Genomic DNA, 18,692 nt, shown 5'->3' on the forward strand with positions numbered 1-18,692 from the left:
CTGCTTTATCATGCTGTCCCTTTTTTCTGTCCAGAAAAGGCTCATTATTTCATTTGTTACATTGTAGCCCAGCTACAGAACGACTCTGCAATAATAAAGTCTGCTATACACATTACACATTACCATCTTAATAAGTATAAAAGTTATCAAGCCTGTCTTCCTGTAAAAAATAATGAAATGCACAATGACAGCTCTGTAGACTTTGCCTGTCTCCGCTTTGTGGGTAAGACCTTTAGTGCTTTGTTCTATTTTCAAAGAGGATATTCATATATTGTCTTTCTTTCTTATTACATTTTGTACCTCTGAAGGGAAATGACAGTAAATGTGTTTTTGTGGGAGATAAGATTACTTGAAATTAATTTCTTCAGCAGCAATAGCTTGTAGCCAAAAAGGAAACGCAATGAGAGATTGAGCAAGTGAGATTTGATGTGTTTTTGTTTGTATTACAATTAATATGCTATCATGCCTACAGCTTGTAGTACAAATCATTTCTTTTGTTTTCCTCAGTCACGGACAAAGAGATACAGCACAGATACTTCTACTACGTGGTGCTAAGTACCTGCCAGATAGAAACGGTGTTACACCATTGGATCTGTGTGTGCAGGTATGTCTTATGACTTCTAGAGTTCTAAAAGATGTGTGCAGGAACTAATACAACATGCCTTTTTATATAGAAATACTCCAGCTGTCTGTTATTACCAGTACTGATATGACTGACTAAAGAGGACATGCTTAAAAGCTTCATCTTTTCACTTTTTATAATAAATAGAATCCTTTTGTAATATCATTTCTGCCCCAGCCATCCTAATGTTCTTATCTCTCACATACCTCATCCACAAAAGGTTTGAAGTGTCATGTTCTTTCTTCTTGCATCACTTCCTGTAGGTTATCTCCCACCTACCTCTGTGTTTTTGCATCACAGAAAAGGGTGTAATAGGGCATGTATTACCAGTCTAGACCACACCTCCCTCATTACTATACCACCACCTATTTCTTCCCTTAAGGTGACCATACTCTTTACAATCAGATTGCACACTCAGCTTTAGATCTCCCATCAACTATGTAGTGCAAAGCCCTGTCTGATTTGATACAAATTGAATGGATTGGTCAGGTGTGTCCTATTCCATAGTTTTAGTAAAGCTAAAGGAAATTGTACAGCGATTGTACAAATCAGATTGCATAGTGTATGGCAATCTTTATACAATTGCATAGGAGGCTCCCTTCACATCTTCACAAAGCCGGAACTTACATTCCTGCATGTATTTTGTTGTTTTGGAGCGTTTTTTGCTTGTCACTCCCCCTATGCTCAACAATCGCCCCAAAGGAGATCACCCTTCTTCTTTTTTGGCAACGGGCTCCCCAAAAGGGCCTGGTAAGGATTTGGGAGAGACTCCCACCCCACGCTGTGTGTGGTTTTTTTATTTTTGTTTATTTTTTTCTTCATGTGTATTGCCGAAATTGTGTTCACATTCAGCTGTCAGCAGGGAAACCCGCTGATGAGTCTGTTATACCAGCTATACACCGGTTGTTAAAGAAGCTGGCCACTGGCTAAAAGAATGCTGAAAACTGGTGTTAAACAGCGTTTAGGAGCTGTCTTTTTTTTTTTTTTCAGCTGGCAAATCACTCCCGAATATCCAACAAAAAATGTTTTTGTTTTCCTGCTCCTAGAAGCTTAAGCTGGAAAAAGCTTACAGTATTGTGCATGGATGCATAGAATAACACTATTTGCTAGGGGAAGAAAAAAAGATGCTCAAACTAGCTGCTAGGAGTTGTAGCAGCTTAAAAATAAGCTAATGTGCATGGAGCCTCGAGTGAGGAACGCCACTGTTTTAACCTCCCTGGCGGTATTCCCGAGTGTGGCTCGGGGTTGAATTTCACCACCATTATCGGTAATCCTGAGCCACATTTGGGATTGCATTGCAGGATCCTGGTGCAGGATACATACCTTGTCCCCAGGATCCTGTGATGTCCCCCAGCTGTGTCCGTGGGCTGTGTCCTCCACCCGATGCTTTTCCGTGCCAGGCTCCGTTCCCTGCGAGCGCCGCGACGCACGGGGGCGGAGCCTGGTGGCAAATTCAAAAAAGTGAAAAGCTGAATACATACACACTGTAAGCTTACAGATTACATTACTATATGAAATAATTTCACATCCCTTTTGTCCCCAGTACTTTGTCCAGTGCCCTGCATGTGTGTGTGTGTGTGTATATATATATATATACACACGGTTCTTTCTGCCTGGAAACTGGAGATTGTCCATAGCAACCAAAAAGTGTCCCTTTTTATGTCAAAAGTGGTTTTAGACCAGCTAGAAAACAGCGATAGTAAATTAGAACACTTGCAGAATTGAGAGATAGTGAATTGTGGGGAAATATAATTTTATTATTATTATTTTTTATAATTGTATTATAATTTATGAACTTCATCATACCCAGGATATCTACTAGACTCTTGTTTGGACAGATTAAAGTGTGTTATTACTAAGAATTACAGGACTACAATATAAAACGCCAAATTTCTATGCAAAATAATTGTACCGCTTTGAGATGCAAAAATCTGACATAATCATACCGCCAGGGGGGCTAAGGCAGTTAGCCAATGTGTTAATATATTGTCAACATAAAGACTGGCAAGTAGTTTGCAGTTGGATAATTAGTTGTGTAACCAGTACAATTTATTTTTATTGACTGTTTGGTTGCATGTATTTTACGGTTTTGTAGTTAAAATATGATATGCTTTTATGCATTATAGTGTGTGTGTGTGTGTGTTTCCCTTCATGCCAGTAAAGTCTGATATTTACTTTCTTGTTTGTATGTTTTTGGATGTGGCATTTGAGCGCTAGTTAAGTCTTTAGTGAATTAGCTAAATTTAGTCCTGCTCTAGATTTAAGGAGTTTATGGCTCGGTTTGTCATGTATTAGCCAGAGATGCAATTTGCTGATTCTTTTGTTACTATCCCCCTCTAGAGGTTAAAATTAGTATTGCTGTTTCTCTACTAAGTAGATGATGTGCACCTGGTAGAGGTAAAAAATAGCTGTAACCAATGATGCATTTGGAGCGCACACATGTAGAAATACTAAGGCCCCTTTCACACATGCGGATGATATGTCCGTATTTCATCCATCCGTTTGCGGATGAAATACGGACATCCATTCATCCCTATGGGATAGCGGGTGTCTGCGGATGAGCATCCGCAGACACCCGCTATTGTCCGCCTCCGCAAATGTCCGATTCTGCAGACGGAGGAAAATCCTATTTTTCTGTCTGTCTGCAGAGCGGATCGGATGAACACGGACACACGGTCCGTGCTCGTCCGATCCCCATAGAGGAGAGCGGAGAGCTGACAGGGCGGTCCCCGCACAGTGTGCGGAGACCGCCCTGTCCGCAGCCGGCTCAGCGGGGACAACGGAGCGATCCCCGCTGAGCGAGCGGATCATCACGGGGCGGATCATTACTGATCCGCCCCGTGTGAAAGGGGCCTAAGTAGCTTCTTGATTATTCCTTGAATTTGATTTTGAAGTAAAAGAAAGCAGGTCCCTAATCTGTAGTTAAGTCATAATGTTTATTTGCAGTGGTTTGAAATCTGATTTACACTGAGGCTGTCTTTATAATTTACCATCTGAATGTTTTAACAGTAGTTTGCGTTTAACGTGGGCCAAATATTAACAGTAAAACCGTTTCTTTTCTGCCTCAAACGCTTTTTTTTTTCTCTCTCTCCAAGGGTGGATATGGTGAAACCTGTGATGTGCTGATACAGCATCACCCCAGACTGTTCCAGACGTTAATACAGTTGACTCAGAATGAAGATATTCGGGAGAATATGGTACTACTTGTTAGCATATTTATTGCAGTTTTCTTTTACCTCCTTTCAGTTCAATCCTTATCCCTAACTGGATTTATGAGTTGGACTTTTTCATTGCTACTGAAATTTGACTAGTTTGCAGCAACCTCAAGCAACCAGGGAGCAATAATACTTTGCTGTCATAATGTTCCAGCACTCCTGTTGCTTTCGTTTGCTTCTTTTTTTGCATAATTATTACGTTTTGGGTTGTGCCTTGTTAAACAAAGTTTATTGATCTTTTTTTCATGATTGTACAATGGTCCTAAATCGGTATGTTTGTAATTTTTTTTTCTAAACCTATTTTCTATTGTAATTTTTAAATTGTTATTAGCAAAGTTTATGGTCTCATACTTTGTGTGCTTGATATTAGGTTTTGTATGCATATTTTCCTTTAGAGAAACAATCACTTTTTGAAGTCTTTGTGTTTTTATTAAATCTTAAAATGAACGAGTGTATTTTTAGCTTATTATATTTCCTACTTTGTATGTATTTATGTAGTTACGGCAAGTCCTGGAACTATTATCCCAGCAAAATGAAAGCCAGTACCATAAAGTACTTACAAGTCTTGCAGAGGTTGCTACTACAAATGGCCATAAACTCTTAAGGTAATGTTTTTATTGGACACTGGGTGTGCGCAAATGTTGATGTGACTTATACTTGCGACTGGAAAACTGGAGGAACAAATGGATGATCCTACTGTACCTTGTATATTAGCGTGCTTTTGTTTGCTGCTAATATTTTAACATGACTCTGTCATAAAGGAAGGTTGAGGGGTGCCATTTCTTTCTGAAATGCTAGTCATCTAGCTGTGTCTGACTTAAAGTGTATCTATGGTCAAAGTGTAAAAACATATATTTCCATATTTTTATTTTATTTCTAGCCACTCCTAATAATACAAACAATCTTGAAGTTTGTAAACTTTGTGAAGAAACCCACACATTTACTGCCTTGATTTCTGTGACACATTCACTTTGCCCTATGCTGCTGTGTCACACATTTTACAGAGCCTACTGATTCAGAGGTGCTGAGAGATGGCATTTCAAAAAGTGGAGTCAGTACAACAATCACTACTTGGTAGCAAGGTACAATGGGATATGTAGTCCTTAGAAATTGAAAGTAAACAGCAGAGGAGGAGAAGCTGCAAAGCATGCACGAAAGCCAGGAAGTTGTGAATAGAGATGACCAACAGATAGGCAGTAATCATAACATGAAAGATTATTACCTAAGCGTATATTGGATTGTCAAAATGAATGTTTGTATTGATATTATCCCCATTCAGACCTGAGCGTTCTGCTTGGCTCCTTATGCTTAAATGAGTTGTAAACTCAAGGTTTTTCATCTTAATGCATTCTATGCTGCAGCTGCCCCCCAGAGCCCCCCTTTTTTTTCTTACCTGATCGTTCCAGTGTCGAGGACGAGCCTAGCGGCTCCAGCTGCTGTCTCTGGTCCTCCCTGGATAGATTGATAGCAGCAGGAGCCATTGGCTCCCGTTGCTGTCAATCTAATTCAGTGACATAGAGCAGGGCAGAGTCCTGCTTTTTGTATCAATGGACACATCAGCAGGACTCGGGAGCATGCCCTCATGGAAAGCGGCTCGCCGTGGGGGCACTCAAAGAGGATGAGCCAGGAGCTCTTCCAGGGGACCCTAGAAAGAGGAGGCTCAGGGCTGCTCTGTGCAAAACCCTTGCACAGAGCAAGTAAGTATAACATATTTTGTTATTTAAAAAAAAAAAAAAACTTTTACAATCACTGTCCCTGTCACTTGTACACTCGGTTCCTGTAGGCCCTGTTCTGGTAAAAGTACATGAGCTTCTTTTCAAGCATAGTCAGCTATTTTTGGTTACATAGAATTCAAAAGAAATGCTGGTAAACGCATGCGATAAAAGTTTTTAAGCTTGAATAAAATCCTCTCCTCCTATAGAACTGCTTTCCTCCCCTTGCCCAGTCCAGGAAACCAATTTCTGAAGCTTTGACACACATGCAAAAACACCTGTAATACGCCTGAAAATGATTGCAGGCTTACAATTCTGATGTTATAAAATGAAAGTATGTTGTTACCATAAATGAAAATGAAAATGCGGCGCTAAAATGAGCGCACTAGCTTTCCCTATTTTAATGTTGTTACCATAGATCTTTTGAATCACAGAGCATACTTTAACCTCCCTGGCGGTATGATTAGTTCAGATTTTTGGTGCTGAAAGCGGTACAATGTTTTACATGGAAATTTGGCGTTTTTATATTGTAGGCCTGCAATATAAATTAATTAAAAACACTTAAATCTGTCCAAACAAGAGTCTAGTAGACATCCTAGGTATGAAAGTTTGAAACGCGAAATCGCAAATTATAATATAATAACTATAAACTATAACAAATAATATAATTAAAATGTTTAGTTTTTATAATGTAATAAAATCAAAAACAGATTTCTGCTCAGTTGCAAAATTGTCGCTGTCGTCGCTTTCAGTGTTTGATGCCGAATTTCCCCACAAATCACTATCACTGAATTCTACAAGTGATTCTAATTTATTATCGCTGTTTTCTAGCTGGTCTAAAACCGCTTTTGACCTAAGGGGGCGCTTTTTTTGGTTGCTATGGACAATCTCCAGTTTCTAGGCAGATAGAACAGTGTATGTAATATAAAACGGCATCCAGGGCACTGAACAAAGCATTGGGGACAAAAGAGATGTGAAATTTATTTGATACAGTAATTTAATCTGTAAGATGATTACAGTGTACATAATGTGTTTTTTACTTTTTGAATTTGGCGCTGGGCTCCGTCCCTGTGCGTCGTGACGCTCGCAGGGAACGGATCCCGGCACTGTGATAAATTTGGCGGAGGACACAGCTCGCACACACAGTGTGGAGACATCGCAGGATCCTGGGGACAGGGTAAGTAACTTTGCCTGGATCCTGCGATGTGATCCCGAGTGTGGCTCTGGGTTACTGCTTTTGGTACTGAAAATTCACCCCAAGCCACACTTGGGAATACTGCTAAGGAGGTTAAATGAGTGTCAGAAAAGTGTAGCTCATGTCTGGCTTTAAAAATACTATCGGAGTAGCTGACCTGTTATAAATACAAAGCCTCAATATGACAGCCAGTGAACGAGCATTCCCAAGTGAGAGTTCATAAGTGGCCACTACCATGATCCTCTCATGACAGTGTTGCTGTAAAGGTTTGGTTTTTGCACTCTCGTTTGGTACTGGTTGACTGAGGCCCCTTGCACATGGGTCTGTTCAGCTAAAGTGTGTCCCTCCAGGCATGTTGGCATGCCCAGGAGGGGACACGTGCAGTGTGCAGCCCTTCTGCCGACAGCCTGTCAAAGTCTGACAGACTTTGGCTGAAATGGGACTGAATGATGTTTTCAGTGGTGTCCGAATTTAGGGCCCTGTGCATTTGGGGACAAAGGTCCAAAAGACAAAATGCCTATATTGCTGAATGTACAGGGCCCTAAACACTGGTGTCATAAAACGTTCAGCTCCATTCAGCTGCAGACTTCAATAGACTTTGATGGGCTGCCTGCAGCATGGCTGGATGCTTCATCTGTCCTTTCTAGGTATGCTAGGAGTGATGCACAGCAACTGGACAGCCATGTGTGCAAGGGGCCTTACAAGTGCCTTTATGCACATCGAGATTTAAAAAAAAAAATAATAATAAAAGGGATGGTCTGTACATGTTTATGTAGAAAAAAGCATACATTTTTATCGCCTGATATAAGAGTTTTGGCAGGGGGGAAAATGCTGAATGCAGACTGTTATTACCCAACTACCTGAGTACATGATGCTTTATATTTTTTCAAAGCTGATCAAAAGTTGCTTCTATCTTTTAAAGATTAAAATTCTCACAATATCTTTTTTTCTTCCAAATTTTCTCTGCTTATGCTCTGCTTTTTTAATGTGAATATGGCTTGCAAGTTAGGCTGCATCTCACTCCAGTCTGAAAGTCTGAGTGCTTTCACACTGGAGCGGTGTGCTGGCAGGACACCAAAAAACGTTCTGTAAGCAGCATCTTTGAGGCACTGTAGGAGCGGTGTATACACCGCTCCTACAGCACCCCTGCTCATTGCAATCAGTGGGCAGCACAGCTGAAGAGCCAGCAAAGCGGCGTTTTGTGGGCGCATTTAACCCTTTTTCGGCCATTGGCAGTTAAAAGCGCCCCGATATCGGCCGAAAAGCGTCGCAGAAACAAACGCCCCAGTGTGAAAGTAGCCTGTGCGTGCGTGCAATAAGCTAGGAAAAATGTGCCAGTTTCAGACCCCTGCATTAATGTGATTTGTTATTTACTTTTTTAAAGTGTGACTTTACAAACATGTTATACTTACCACCTCTATGCAGTTGGTTTTGCATAGAGCAGCCTGGGTCCTCCTCTTCTTGGGTCCCTCTTTGCGGCTCCTGGCCCCTCCCTCCTGACGAGTGCCGCTATAAACTAGCAGCTTGCTATGGGGGCACCTGAGCCGAGCTGAAACCCTGTGTGTCCATTCAGACACGGAGCTCCCGATTGACAGCCATGGGAGCGAGGGGACGGGGCCAAAGTCAGTTGGCCAATGACGCCGCTGCTGTGTTCCAGCCATTCAGGAGGAGTGTCCCGGACAGCCGAGGGAATCGTGGACAGAGGGTAATTATTGGGGGTGCTAGTGGCCTGTTGCACACAGAAGGATTTTTTTTTATCTTAATGCATAGAATGCATTACGATAGAAAAAACCTTTTACAACTCCTTTTTAAGCATAAAAAAATGACTGCTTACAAAGTTAGGTGGACTTTAATCACCCACTGTCTTGTAATTCTCTGGGGCTTCAGTGGTGTGATCTTTCAGATTCATTTTCTAGGAACAGGTTGGTACTGTATCACTGAATAAATTGCGTGAATGATTATGCAATGCATATATTTATCGTATGTTTATGGATACCTTTGCATACATCTGTAATATTCAATGGCAACTAAACCGAGCAGTCTGAACCCCAAATAAATCCATTAACCTGAAAAAAACATCCTCTATTTTGGGTGGTCTCCTATAAGCTAGTAATGAAAAGCAGCTTTCTGTCTTTGTTATTGCTGCTTTTCAGCTTAGATGAATGGAAGATAGAAATAGAAATTCCAACCCACACAGTTGCTTGTGATGTTGATCCTAGTCATTCAGTACAATTGTTCACATACAATACAGGTAGTGATCGAGCGGCTGATGTATTCTATGACCATGTATTTCCATGTGAGCCCAGCTTGTCTTTGTTGTTCAGGGTGTTTTGTACTGTTTTGTAATACAGTGAAGATTTTTTTTATATATTTGGTCTTATTGAAATTGTAAAACCATCACTCCTCTTTCTCTAGCCTCTCTAGCAGTTATGAAGCTCAGATGAAGAGTCTGCTGCGCATTGTCCGGATTTTTTGCCATGTTTTTCGTCTCGGTCCCTCCTCTCCCAGTAATGGAAATGACATGGGCTACAATGGGAACAAAACTCCAAGAAACCAGGTGTTCAAGGTCAGAAAAGTATATGACGCTTTTAGGAAGATAGACGTAAAAGAGATGAATATGACAAAGCATGCAATCATTTATCAGACCCCTTCTCCACAGGACGTAAGTTTGGATATATCATGCATGCCACTTTTTAGTTCCGTTCATTGACTTCCCTCTTGTTTTCCTCTTGGCCAATCAGACTAGCATTTGATTCACTTTCCTTCATTTTTATTTCTTTATTGTTATAACCTTTCCCCAGCTTTAAATTTGCAGCCGACTTGGTTTATCTACCTGTGGAAGGTTTTACCCCCTTCATGACCAGGGCATTGTTTGCTATTCAGCACTGTGCTACTTTAACTGTTAATTGCTCAGTCATGAACACTGTACACAAAGGACAATTTTATTTTTTTTCCACACAAATAGAGCTTTCTTTTGGTGGTATTTAATCACCTCTGTTAAAAAAAATAAAATAAAATAAAATTGCGGTATAAATACAAAGACCGACATTTTTACTTTGTTATAAAACATATCAAATCAAATTTCTTTATATATATTTAGGCAAAAATGTCCTTAATCCTAATAAGTATATTGGTGTGTGTGGCAGTTATAGGGACTGCAAATTTAGTGTGTGTGTGTGTGTGTGTATGTATGTATGTATATGTATGTGTATGTGTGTGTGTGTGTGTATATATATATATATATATATATATATATATATATATATATATATATATATATATAATATATAATATATACTCACTTTTTCACCATGAAAATCTGTTGCAAATTGCGTGTTATACGGCAATACTTCAATTTTAGCTGACTCGGAGGGGGCGGGATGAGCGCCGTTAGATTACATACAGTGAGAATCTCTTGTTTACTTGGCGGCCTCTGTAATAGGAAATCTTGTCTCCTGGGCCAACATTGGACCACTGTTCTGTCTATAACAGTAGATTCTCACTGTATGTAATCTGTCGGAGCTCATCCCGCCCCCCTCCCTGTCCCCTCTAGGCTGCAGATGGGCATCGACCAGGCTGCATTGATGGCACTTGTGAGGCTGCAGATGGGCATTGATTAGGCTGCATTGATGGCAATGATGAGGCTGCAGATGGGCACTGATCCAAAGTTTTTTTTTTTCCCCTGAAACTTCCCTTTTAAAATTAATGTGCGTGTTATACGCCAATAAATATGGTACATATATTTGGAAACTTATCAATTCTGATGTACTGAAGGCCTATTGCATTTCTTAAGACCCTAAAATGCCAGGGCAGTAAAAAATATCCCCCAGATTACCCCTTTTTGGAAAGTAGATAGTTCAAGGTATTTGGTAAGAGACATGGTGAGTTTTTTTAAGTTGTATTTTTTGTTACTATTTTTTGTAAAATGAAGAAAACAAAAACGCTTTTAAAAAATAAAATAAAATAAATTGGCACAAGTACAGTACAGCGTCATCATCATGAAAACGCTGGCCGTTTGTGCTAAAGGCTTTTTGGCCGCTAGGAGGGGGGCGCTTTTAACCCCAAAAAAAGGGTCTCGGGCACTTTGAAAGTGCTGTCCATTCTTTCCAATGGGCAGGTTGTTTTAGGAGCGCTAAGTACAGCGCTCCCAACCTGCCCCGAAGATGCTTCTTGCAGGACTTTTCATAACGTCCCACAAGTGCAGCGCTTGAGTGTGAAAAGTCACACTGGAATGAATGGGAGGCTGTTTTCTGGTGCTTAGCAGAGGCCATTTCCAATGCTAAAGAGCCTGACAACCACCCCAGTGTGAAAAAGGTCATACTAACTGGTGACGATATGTATGTATGTATGTATGTATGTATGTATATATATATATATATATATATATATATATATATATATATATATATATATATATATATATATATTTTTTTTTTTTTTTTTTTCTTTTTATATTCTTATCGGAGTTATCCGAGTAATTCAATGACCTACTCTTGGGTGTGTGGGGGGGGCTTCATGACCGCTTGTTATCTGCGATTGGCTCATAGCTATGACATGTTACCTGGGCCAATCATAGCAGTAAGCAAAACGGTTATGAATGGAAGCCATTTATAACTGTTTTGTCGACATTCTAATCGTGTGATCGTATTTCATTATGCCCATGATTTGCTACAGCTAGCCTGTCCCGAATCTAGAAAAAAAGTGCAGTGCTATTATATATAATAATATGAAATAAAGTGCAATGCAGTGTAAAATGTATTAAATTAAAAAGTTTTGTATGTTTTTAATTCATAAAAGTTCCACATATAGTGTAAGCAAGGAATTATAAAAGAACATATGTACCAATTCAAGCGTACACTATTCATAGAATGGAGTGTGGTAGTTCTTACGAAATTATGAATCGCAGGCGGACCCAAGCCGCAGTCCCATGTTACTCGTTAGCGTGGATAGCGGGATGTCCACCATCCGTCCATTTAAAAATAGAGATAGACAGAAACAGTCCTTCAAATTAGTAAAAAAGGTAGTTGCAAATGTCCACTACACAATAGAAAGCCGCAGTCCAATGCGTATGTAGGAACATCGCTTGAATTGAAGTGTGTGGTTGTCCTGGAAATTGACCAAAGAAAAATCTCTCCTCCACATTCTGTAATGTGGGGAGCTTACCAGATGGTTATGACCCTGATTAAGGTGGTCAATATGGGCCTTAGTGAATGGATTGGGATCTCAATGGCACCTGCATCACTGGTATGGTTGACGGAAAGATGCTTCAGGCACTCCTGCCCGTCATTGGGGATGCAGGTCCCCAGCCAGTTATCAAGCATAGTCAACCATGTGAGTGAAACAAAGAAACCAACCATAGTGTAATCCAGTATAGAACCTTTAATCTAAAATATTGCACTTACGAGGTGAAAGAGCATACAGTAGGAGCAAACAAGTCATCTTGCCAGTAGCCAAAATGACAGATTCCTGTTGCATTACAGCATCCATTGCATGCCTTATCTGCTGTGTCACATCACACAAGTGCTAATGTAATAAAAAAAACCTCTTCCAGCTGCATGGTAAGCACTTTGTGTGTGTCACATCTAATTACTGTTTAGCTAGCTCTCACCTGCCCCTGCAGTTGTGGGATGTTCTCTGACTACAGACAGGGGTCATGCCCACATGCCTCTTGTATCCACACAAACTGCTATTAAAGGAATGTGAAGATGCACTGTAGGCTGTGCCTACAGGGTAACAAATGATGCAATGATAGACATGATCGGTGCACATCTTATGCAGGTGAAAAACACAGGGTTCGGGTAGAATGGTTTATAATGCCTTTTTAGGAAAAAATATTTGAGTAGAATGCAGCTTCTTTCTGTACCACCGCAGTTCTCTATGCTGGCATAGCTGATTATCAGCCACACCCCTTGTTATCTGTGTGCTCTCATAGACTGGTAGTGCAGAGGTAGAGGGGAGATGTGTTTAACCACTTGGATCACCATGTCACATTTTCTGGCGTCTTTTGGACTACACATGGATATTTAGATACCCAGTCTGTTGCTGGAATGTAGAGATAAAACTTTGAAAATTGATATTTCTACAATGCCTGACTTCAAAATTAGGCCATTGTTGGCTGCCATTGCTGACTCTCCACTGGAAATGCAAGTTTCTTGTTTGTTAAAGCACAACTCCACTTTTGTTGGGATAAAAACTTTCCCCTCTGGGTGATTTATGTACATTGCAAGGATTATAGCAACCTTTGTTGCAAATTCCTACCTTTTTTTGGTTATTCTGAAGAAATCCATGTGTTTGTCTGTGCCTCTGGGCAGAGTGGGTCTAATGGGAGTGGTTTCAGCTGCAGTTGCAGCTGCAGAGCACTATTGAGGACATCTGGTGGGCCTGAATCCCTTTAGACGTTTTTTCCTATTGGAAATATCTCACCCAAAAAAATTTTGCTGCAGGGGATGCCTGAAATTGGACTTGTATCTTAGGCAGACTTCTGGGAAAATTGGTGCGCCAATCACACCAAAGTTTGACCATCAAGAATCCGGTGGCGTACAACATGTACAACGGGACTAGAAAAAGGAAGTTCAATAGCCAGTAGCCAATAGCTTCCTTCTCGTACTTGCTTGAGAGCATGCGTCGTTTTTGGTCCATCGAAAAACAGCATACAGACGAGCGGTTTTCCTGATGGGAATTGGTTCAGTTGGAAATATTTAGAACATGTTCTATTTCTAGGTCTGTCAGGATTTTAGACGTAAAAAGTCTGATGGGGCGTACACACGATCGGAATATACGATGAACAGCTCCCATCTGACTTTTTCTGTCGGACATTACACTCGTGTGTACAGGGCATTAGGTGATGGCCATGTTTGTGCAGTCTCTGCACATTTTTACTCTTTTTCAGCTACTTTGTTCTCAGACTTCTCGATACAAACGGGAGACTGGCTACATCTAGATCTATTACTCACCACCCAGAGGAATAGGTCCAAGAGCCATGACCCTGCCCTGACAAAAACTCTCTGTTCTAAGCAGCTTCTCCTCACCTCCACTCCAACCTAAAATGCTCACACCTCTAAAACAAGCTTCCGCATTAATCATAGCACATCTATAACATAACCGTGGCAGATCGCCCAACTAACGCATTTCACCCAATCAGAGCTTAATCATAGAGATTAAGCCCCGATTGGGTGAAATGCATTTGAGGGGTGGTCCTAGGGTGGGGACTGTCAGTGTTTGGATGTGCTACAATGAATGCAAGTTTGTGATTCATCCAGTTTATGGTGGCACTTTTATTTTACCAGGTAATTGTTCAGACCTCTGTGGTCACTAGCTCTGGGAGGAGGATCTTACAAGTAGCTGTGTGAGGGCCTTACCTGTGTTGGCTAGAGTTTTTGGGGCCTGTTAGCTTGCTGCTGTGTTGCCCTCTCCTCCGATTCAGTGCTTTGGGACATACCTATTGTAATGAATATGAAGATTTCCTGTGTCCTTCGATGTACTATGGAGAAAATTGTATTTTTGCTTTACCTGTAAAATCCTTGTCTTGGAGTACATTGCAGGAACATGGAACCTCCTACCCTTTTCCTTTGTTGCTCATGGCTTGCTTGGCTGGGAAGGGATTCAATCAAAAATCACCTAAAGGTGGCAGCATAACCCTATCATAATGGATAATGATTAAGAAAAATTTTACAGGTAAACCAAAAATCTAATTTTCTCTGCCTCTGCAACAGCAAAAAAATATTAGGAGGCACTGTAATGCAGGCCCTGGGTTTTTTTCTTTTTTTTTTTTTTTTTTTTAATAACAGTCTCACCCATTTTCTTTGTCAGGAACAAATGAAAAGTACAGGAACAAGTGAAAAGTATTAGGAGCCCTGTAAGTGCAGCCTCTGGCTTTTTGTATTGACAAGCTCACCATGCAAAAACCTTTTTAGCCAGAGTGCTCGCTACATCACGGTATCTTTCAGCACAGTAGTAACCTATCTATTAATAAAGGGGTAGCAAAAACATGTGCCAGCTAAATTCTCATTTTAAAAATTTTAACATTTTATTATTCTTAAAACCATTTTAAAACCAGATAGTGATCCTTATCAGATGCAAGAATCCTCCTGTATTTGTATTCAGCATTGATAAGTCCTTTCAACCTTTCATAAATGGACTTGGTAGTACTTTTTTTTTTTTTTTTTGTGTTTGATTTCTATTCTATGAGAAATGTATATACTGGGATTATACTTCATTCAGGGCAGGAGGCACTGTATGTGATGGGAACTTATATACTGTAGGAGTCCTCCATTAAGGCTGCATTCACACCTGAGCATTTTCAGCTCGTAAAACGCCAGAAAAAACGCCAGAAAAAACGCCAGAAAAAACGCCAAACAAGCAAAATCCCATTTGTTTCAATGGCACCTGTTCACATCTGAGGGTTTTGTCGCCTGAAGCAAAACGTAATAGAACATGAGCTTCTTTTGGGGCAGATTATATGTGTTTTTCTGGCTTTTACATTGGTGACCTGAACAAAATCATGGAAAAAAACATGGTAAAAACTGTGAAACGCTCAGGTGTAAATGCAGCCTTGGGGTTTACAAAGAAATACCCAATCACATGCAAGGAAAATAAAACCAAAAACAGCATTTTAGCTTGCACATGCATGAATGATAGAAGTCAGAGTTTACCCTCATTTACTAATCTCTAGAGCAACTACACTTGCAAAGTGCACAGTCTATTTGCCTTTAGTAAATCAACCCCTGTGTTTTTTTACAAAATAGACCACCAAGTACAGGTATTAACAGCATTAATGTGCGATAACCATTCCAGATAGACTGCATTTACCCTTCGGAAGTATAAGTCCCTGACACCCTGTTGTGGTAAAGAAGCATTCTTGGGTTGGCATTGATGGCTCAATTTTGGTGAACAGCCAGTAGGCCGATCGAAAAGGAATGACTGGATTCCCCCATCCACAAATGCAAGGTGGATGGAGGACTCCTCCGCTGATGGAATACACTGATCAGTGTCTTTTGCCGGAGTTTGGCTGGTAGCCTCTGGTTTTTGAAAGGAAGTTAGAAACGAATAGACCCTGAGGATTAGCATGCCTACCCAGCAACTAGCTTTTTAGAAGGCAGTCATATTTTAGGGCTGATGCAAACATTTTACTTTTTACATTTTAGTTGATGAAGTGATACAATTTTTATTCTTAAAAATACACTTGTTTTAGTACAACTTGCCTGCATTGGTGCAAGAATTGGCCAGCTGCTTGTTAGGATTACATGTATTTTTTTTGAAGGCCTACTTATGAATGGTGCTCCATTCATATAAATGCTATTATAAGCTGGAGGTCAACGTTGTTGAACCAATATTTTTCCTGTCCTGTTCTCCTCCATCCCTGTTTAATTTTCAGTTAACGACCCTGTGTTTGGTAACTTGTTGAAAACCAACATGCAACAAAAACTGAAAATAATTGCTAGTAGCAGTTAGTCACATTCAGCTGGACTTGTTCTGTGATGTTGAAGATGTTTTTACCACTTCTTTTTTTTAATTTTTTTATTTCAAGCAGCTTCCCGGAGTTCTAATTAACTTGAGTGTGTGGCAAATTGTCTTCAGCATTACAGAAGTCCTTTTAAATATGACTATTAGCTGTAGTAACGTACGTCCTGGATAAATGAGACCCTTCACAGACATATTTTTAAAATAATAACCTTCAAAACAAGCTGATGAGAAAGCTGTTCAATATCAATCCTATTTAAAGCACTTCGATCTAGCTGTAAGGTTTGCACAGCACCACTTTCCTATGCGTTTTAGTTCATATGTAAGTCTGAATAAAGCCATAGAGTGAAGCTTAAGGTTTGTGGAGGCAGAAAATCCGCTCTAGGTAAACTTTGAATATTAACAGGATTTTAAGACTTAAAGAGGAACTGCAGTCTGTTCACATAATTTGTAATAGAAACATCTTTGGCATTCTGAAGCTTCCCTCCAACCACTTTGCATATTTTATATAATGTATATATACTGTGATTTTGTACTTGCCAGATATGCTGCAGAAGTCTCCCTCCACTGAGTCTGGCTGCAATCATTTTAACTGTGGCCAGCTGAAGCTGCTGCCTGTATACTTCCTGGATTTACACGCACGCACACCTCCAGCTCTGCAGCTCTCATTGGCCCTCGTATGACTCATCCTCCCTCCCTTCCTGGCAAACTCTCAGAGTGAGAGAGAGCTGTGCATGATGTCATAAGCCTAGGCTGATGACTTGACAAGGAATAGGAACTGGGCTGTATAAGGTATTTACTGGCAGAAAATAAATGCTTTACTATCCAAAGTTAAAACAACAAGGGCAGAAGATTTAATAGATGGAAAGATGAAAAAATGACTTAAGTTTCACTTCAAAGTGGTTGTGATATAGAGATGGAAAAAATGCTCCTACATAAGTTGTGCATGTTTAGCTTCATCCTTGTTTTCTCTAGAGTGCTTTAAATTACAGAATGCAGACAGCATTTCTGAGATCCATAAGGTGGGGGCGGGGATCTGATTTAACACACTGCACAGAATGAATACAGAGCTGACAACCTGGGATCTGTGTGAAGGCAATAGACACACACCCCCTCTACACAGTCTCATAGGTAAACATGCAAAACTGAGGCTGTCAATCACTTGCTGTGTGGGTTGGGGTGGGACTGCCTCCCCGGATTCCAAATGATCAAGTTGTCAGAAGTGACAGATTGCAGATGTGAGATCCTTAAGATGATTCTGAACTGCAGGTAGTACCTTTTTTACAGGTAATTTGCTTTGTTGCCCACCCCTCATATGGGAGGGAATTATTTCCTACCCCTCTGGGTTTGATTGTGCCATTGAGACAGGCTGATAGTAGGTGGGGTTACCCTGGGCTGGTTTACAATTTCTGATTGCCATTGTCCAAACTTCCTGTAAGCAGCAGTATAACCCAAAGATATAGGACTTTGTGTCCTTCAAAGGGCCTCAAGAAAAGGGGAGTACAAAAATCTTATCTTCTGAATCTTATAACAAATGATCTGGGTGTGCTATCATTAAAAAAAATGTTTCATGAGCAACATATTTATGGCATTTATATGTAGACGAATTGATCCTTCAGGTTTAACGTGACCACTGCCAAGTGGGTTTGCATATTTTTGCTGTTTTTTTTTTTTTTTTTTCCCTCGCTAATTTTATTTTCATTTGGTATTCATTTTCCTTAGTGTCGTGTGTGTGTGTGTGTGTGTGTGTGTGTGTGTGTTTTATATATATATATATATATATATATATATATATATATATATATATATATATATATATATAATAAAAAAATTTGTGCACCATTAGTTCACGTTTTTTCCCTATATCACTTATTATTAAAAAGAATCCAGTGGATGGTTAAGCTGTATCATATGCCTTAGGCTGGATTCACACCAGTCCAGTGGGAATTCCAGCTCCGTTCTCTGTATGAAGAGGAAAAGCAGCTGTTCAGTGCTTCCTCTTCGTTGTAGCTGCGGATCAGCTGAGCAGGGAGAGGGGGATAGAATTTGTGTTCAGAACGGAACGCATCTGCGAATCAGATGCGTTCCCATTGAAGATTGTGTGTGTGTGTGGATGTAATTCGCACCGCATGTCTACAAAACGCACACTTTTTTGGGCAATACGGAGTGTAAATGCAGACTGATTCAAACTATTAGGTTTTAAAATGTTGTGTGAATTTGGATGGTGAACCCAGCCTAAAGGTAAATGTCCATCCAAAAATAAATAAATATATATATTTTTTTCGTTTACAAACATTTTAATAAAGTATAACAGGTAAAAATACAAGTCGTACTGGCACAGAGAGGTAGTCATTGCTATCAAGGCATAAGATAAAATGGTGCACAAATAGATCTCTCAGGTTGCCTTTTAACAGGTTAAACCATTAACAGTGTAAAAAACAAAACAAAAACAAAACAAAGAAAACCAGAAAAGAAAATAAAACAATGTA

At 40.1% G+C, this 18,692-nt stretch overlaps 1 protein-coding gene across 2 annotated transcripts in view; it reads left to right on the forward strand.

Annotated features, from left to right (window-relative positions):
• HACE1 (HECT domain and ankyrin repeat containing E3 ubiquitin protein ligase 1) overlaps window positions 1-18,692 on the forward strand; it is a 184,401-nt gene that overhangs the window by 61,728 nt on the left and 103,981 nt on the right. Inside the window, exons 8-11 of one of the 2 annotated variants that reach the window (XM_077487188.1) lie at window positions 508-604; window positions 3,718-3,819; window positions 4,336-4,442; window positions 9,160-9,406. In XM_077487188.1, coding sequence (XP_077343314.1) covers window positions 508-604; window positions 3,718-3,819; window positions 4,336-4,442; window positions 9,160-9,406 — 553 coding nt within the window. The remainder of the gene's footprint in view (window positions 1-507; window positions 605-3,717; window positions 3,820-4,335; window positions 4,443-9,159; window positions 9,407-18,692) is intronic. The other variant, XM_077487189.1, reaches the window with a different exon arrangement.

Source organism: Lithobates pipiens, unplaced genomic scaffold (genome assembly GCF_037356315.1).
Source record: "Lithobates pipiens isolate NorthernLeopardFrog02 unplaced genomic scaffold, aLitPip1_a1.2 Scaffold_18, whole genome shotgun sequence".
In the NCBI taxonomy this organism is placed as follows: domain Eukaryota; kingdom Metazoa; phylum Chordata; class Amphibia; order Anura; family Ranidae; genus Lithobates; species Lithobates pipiens.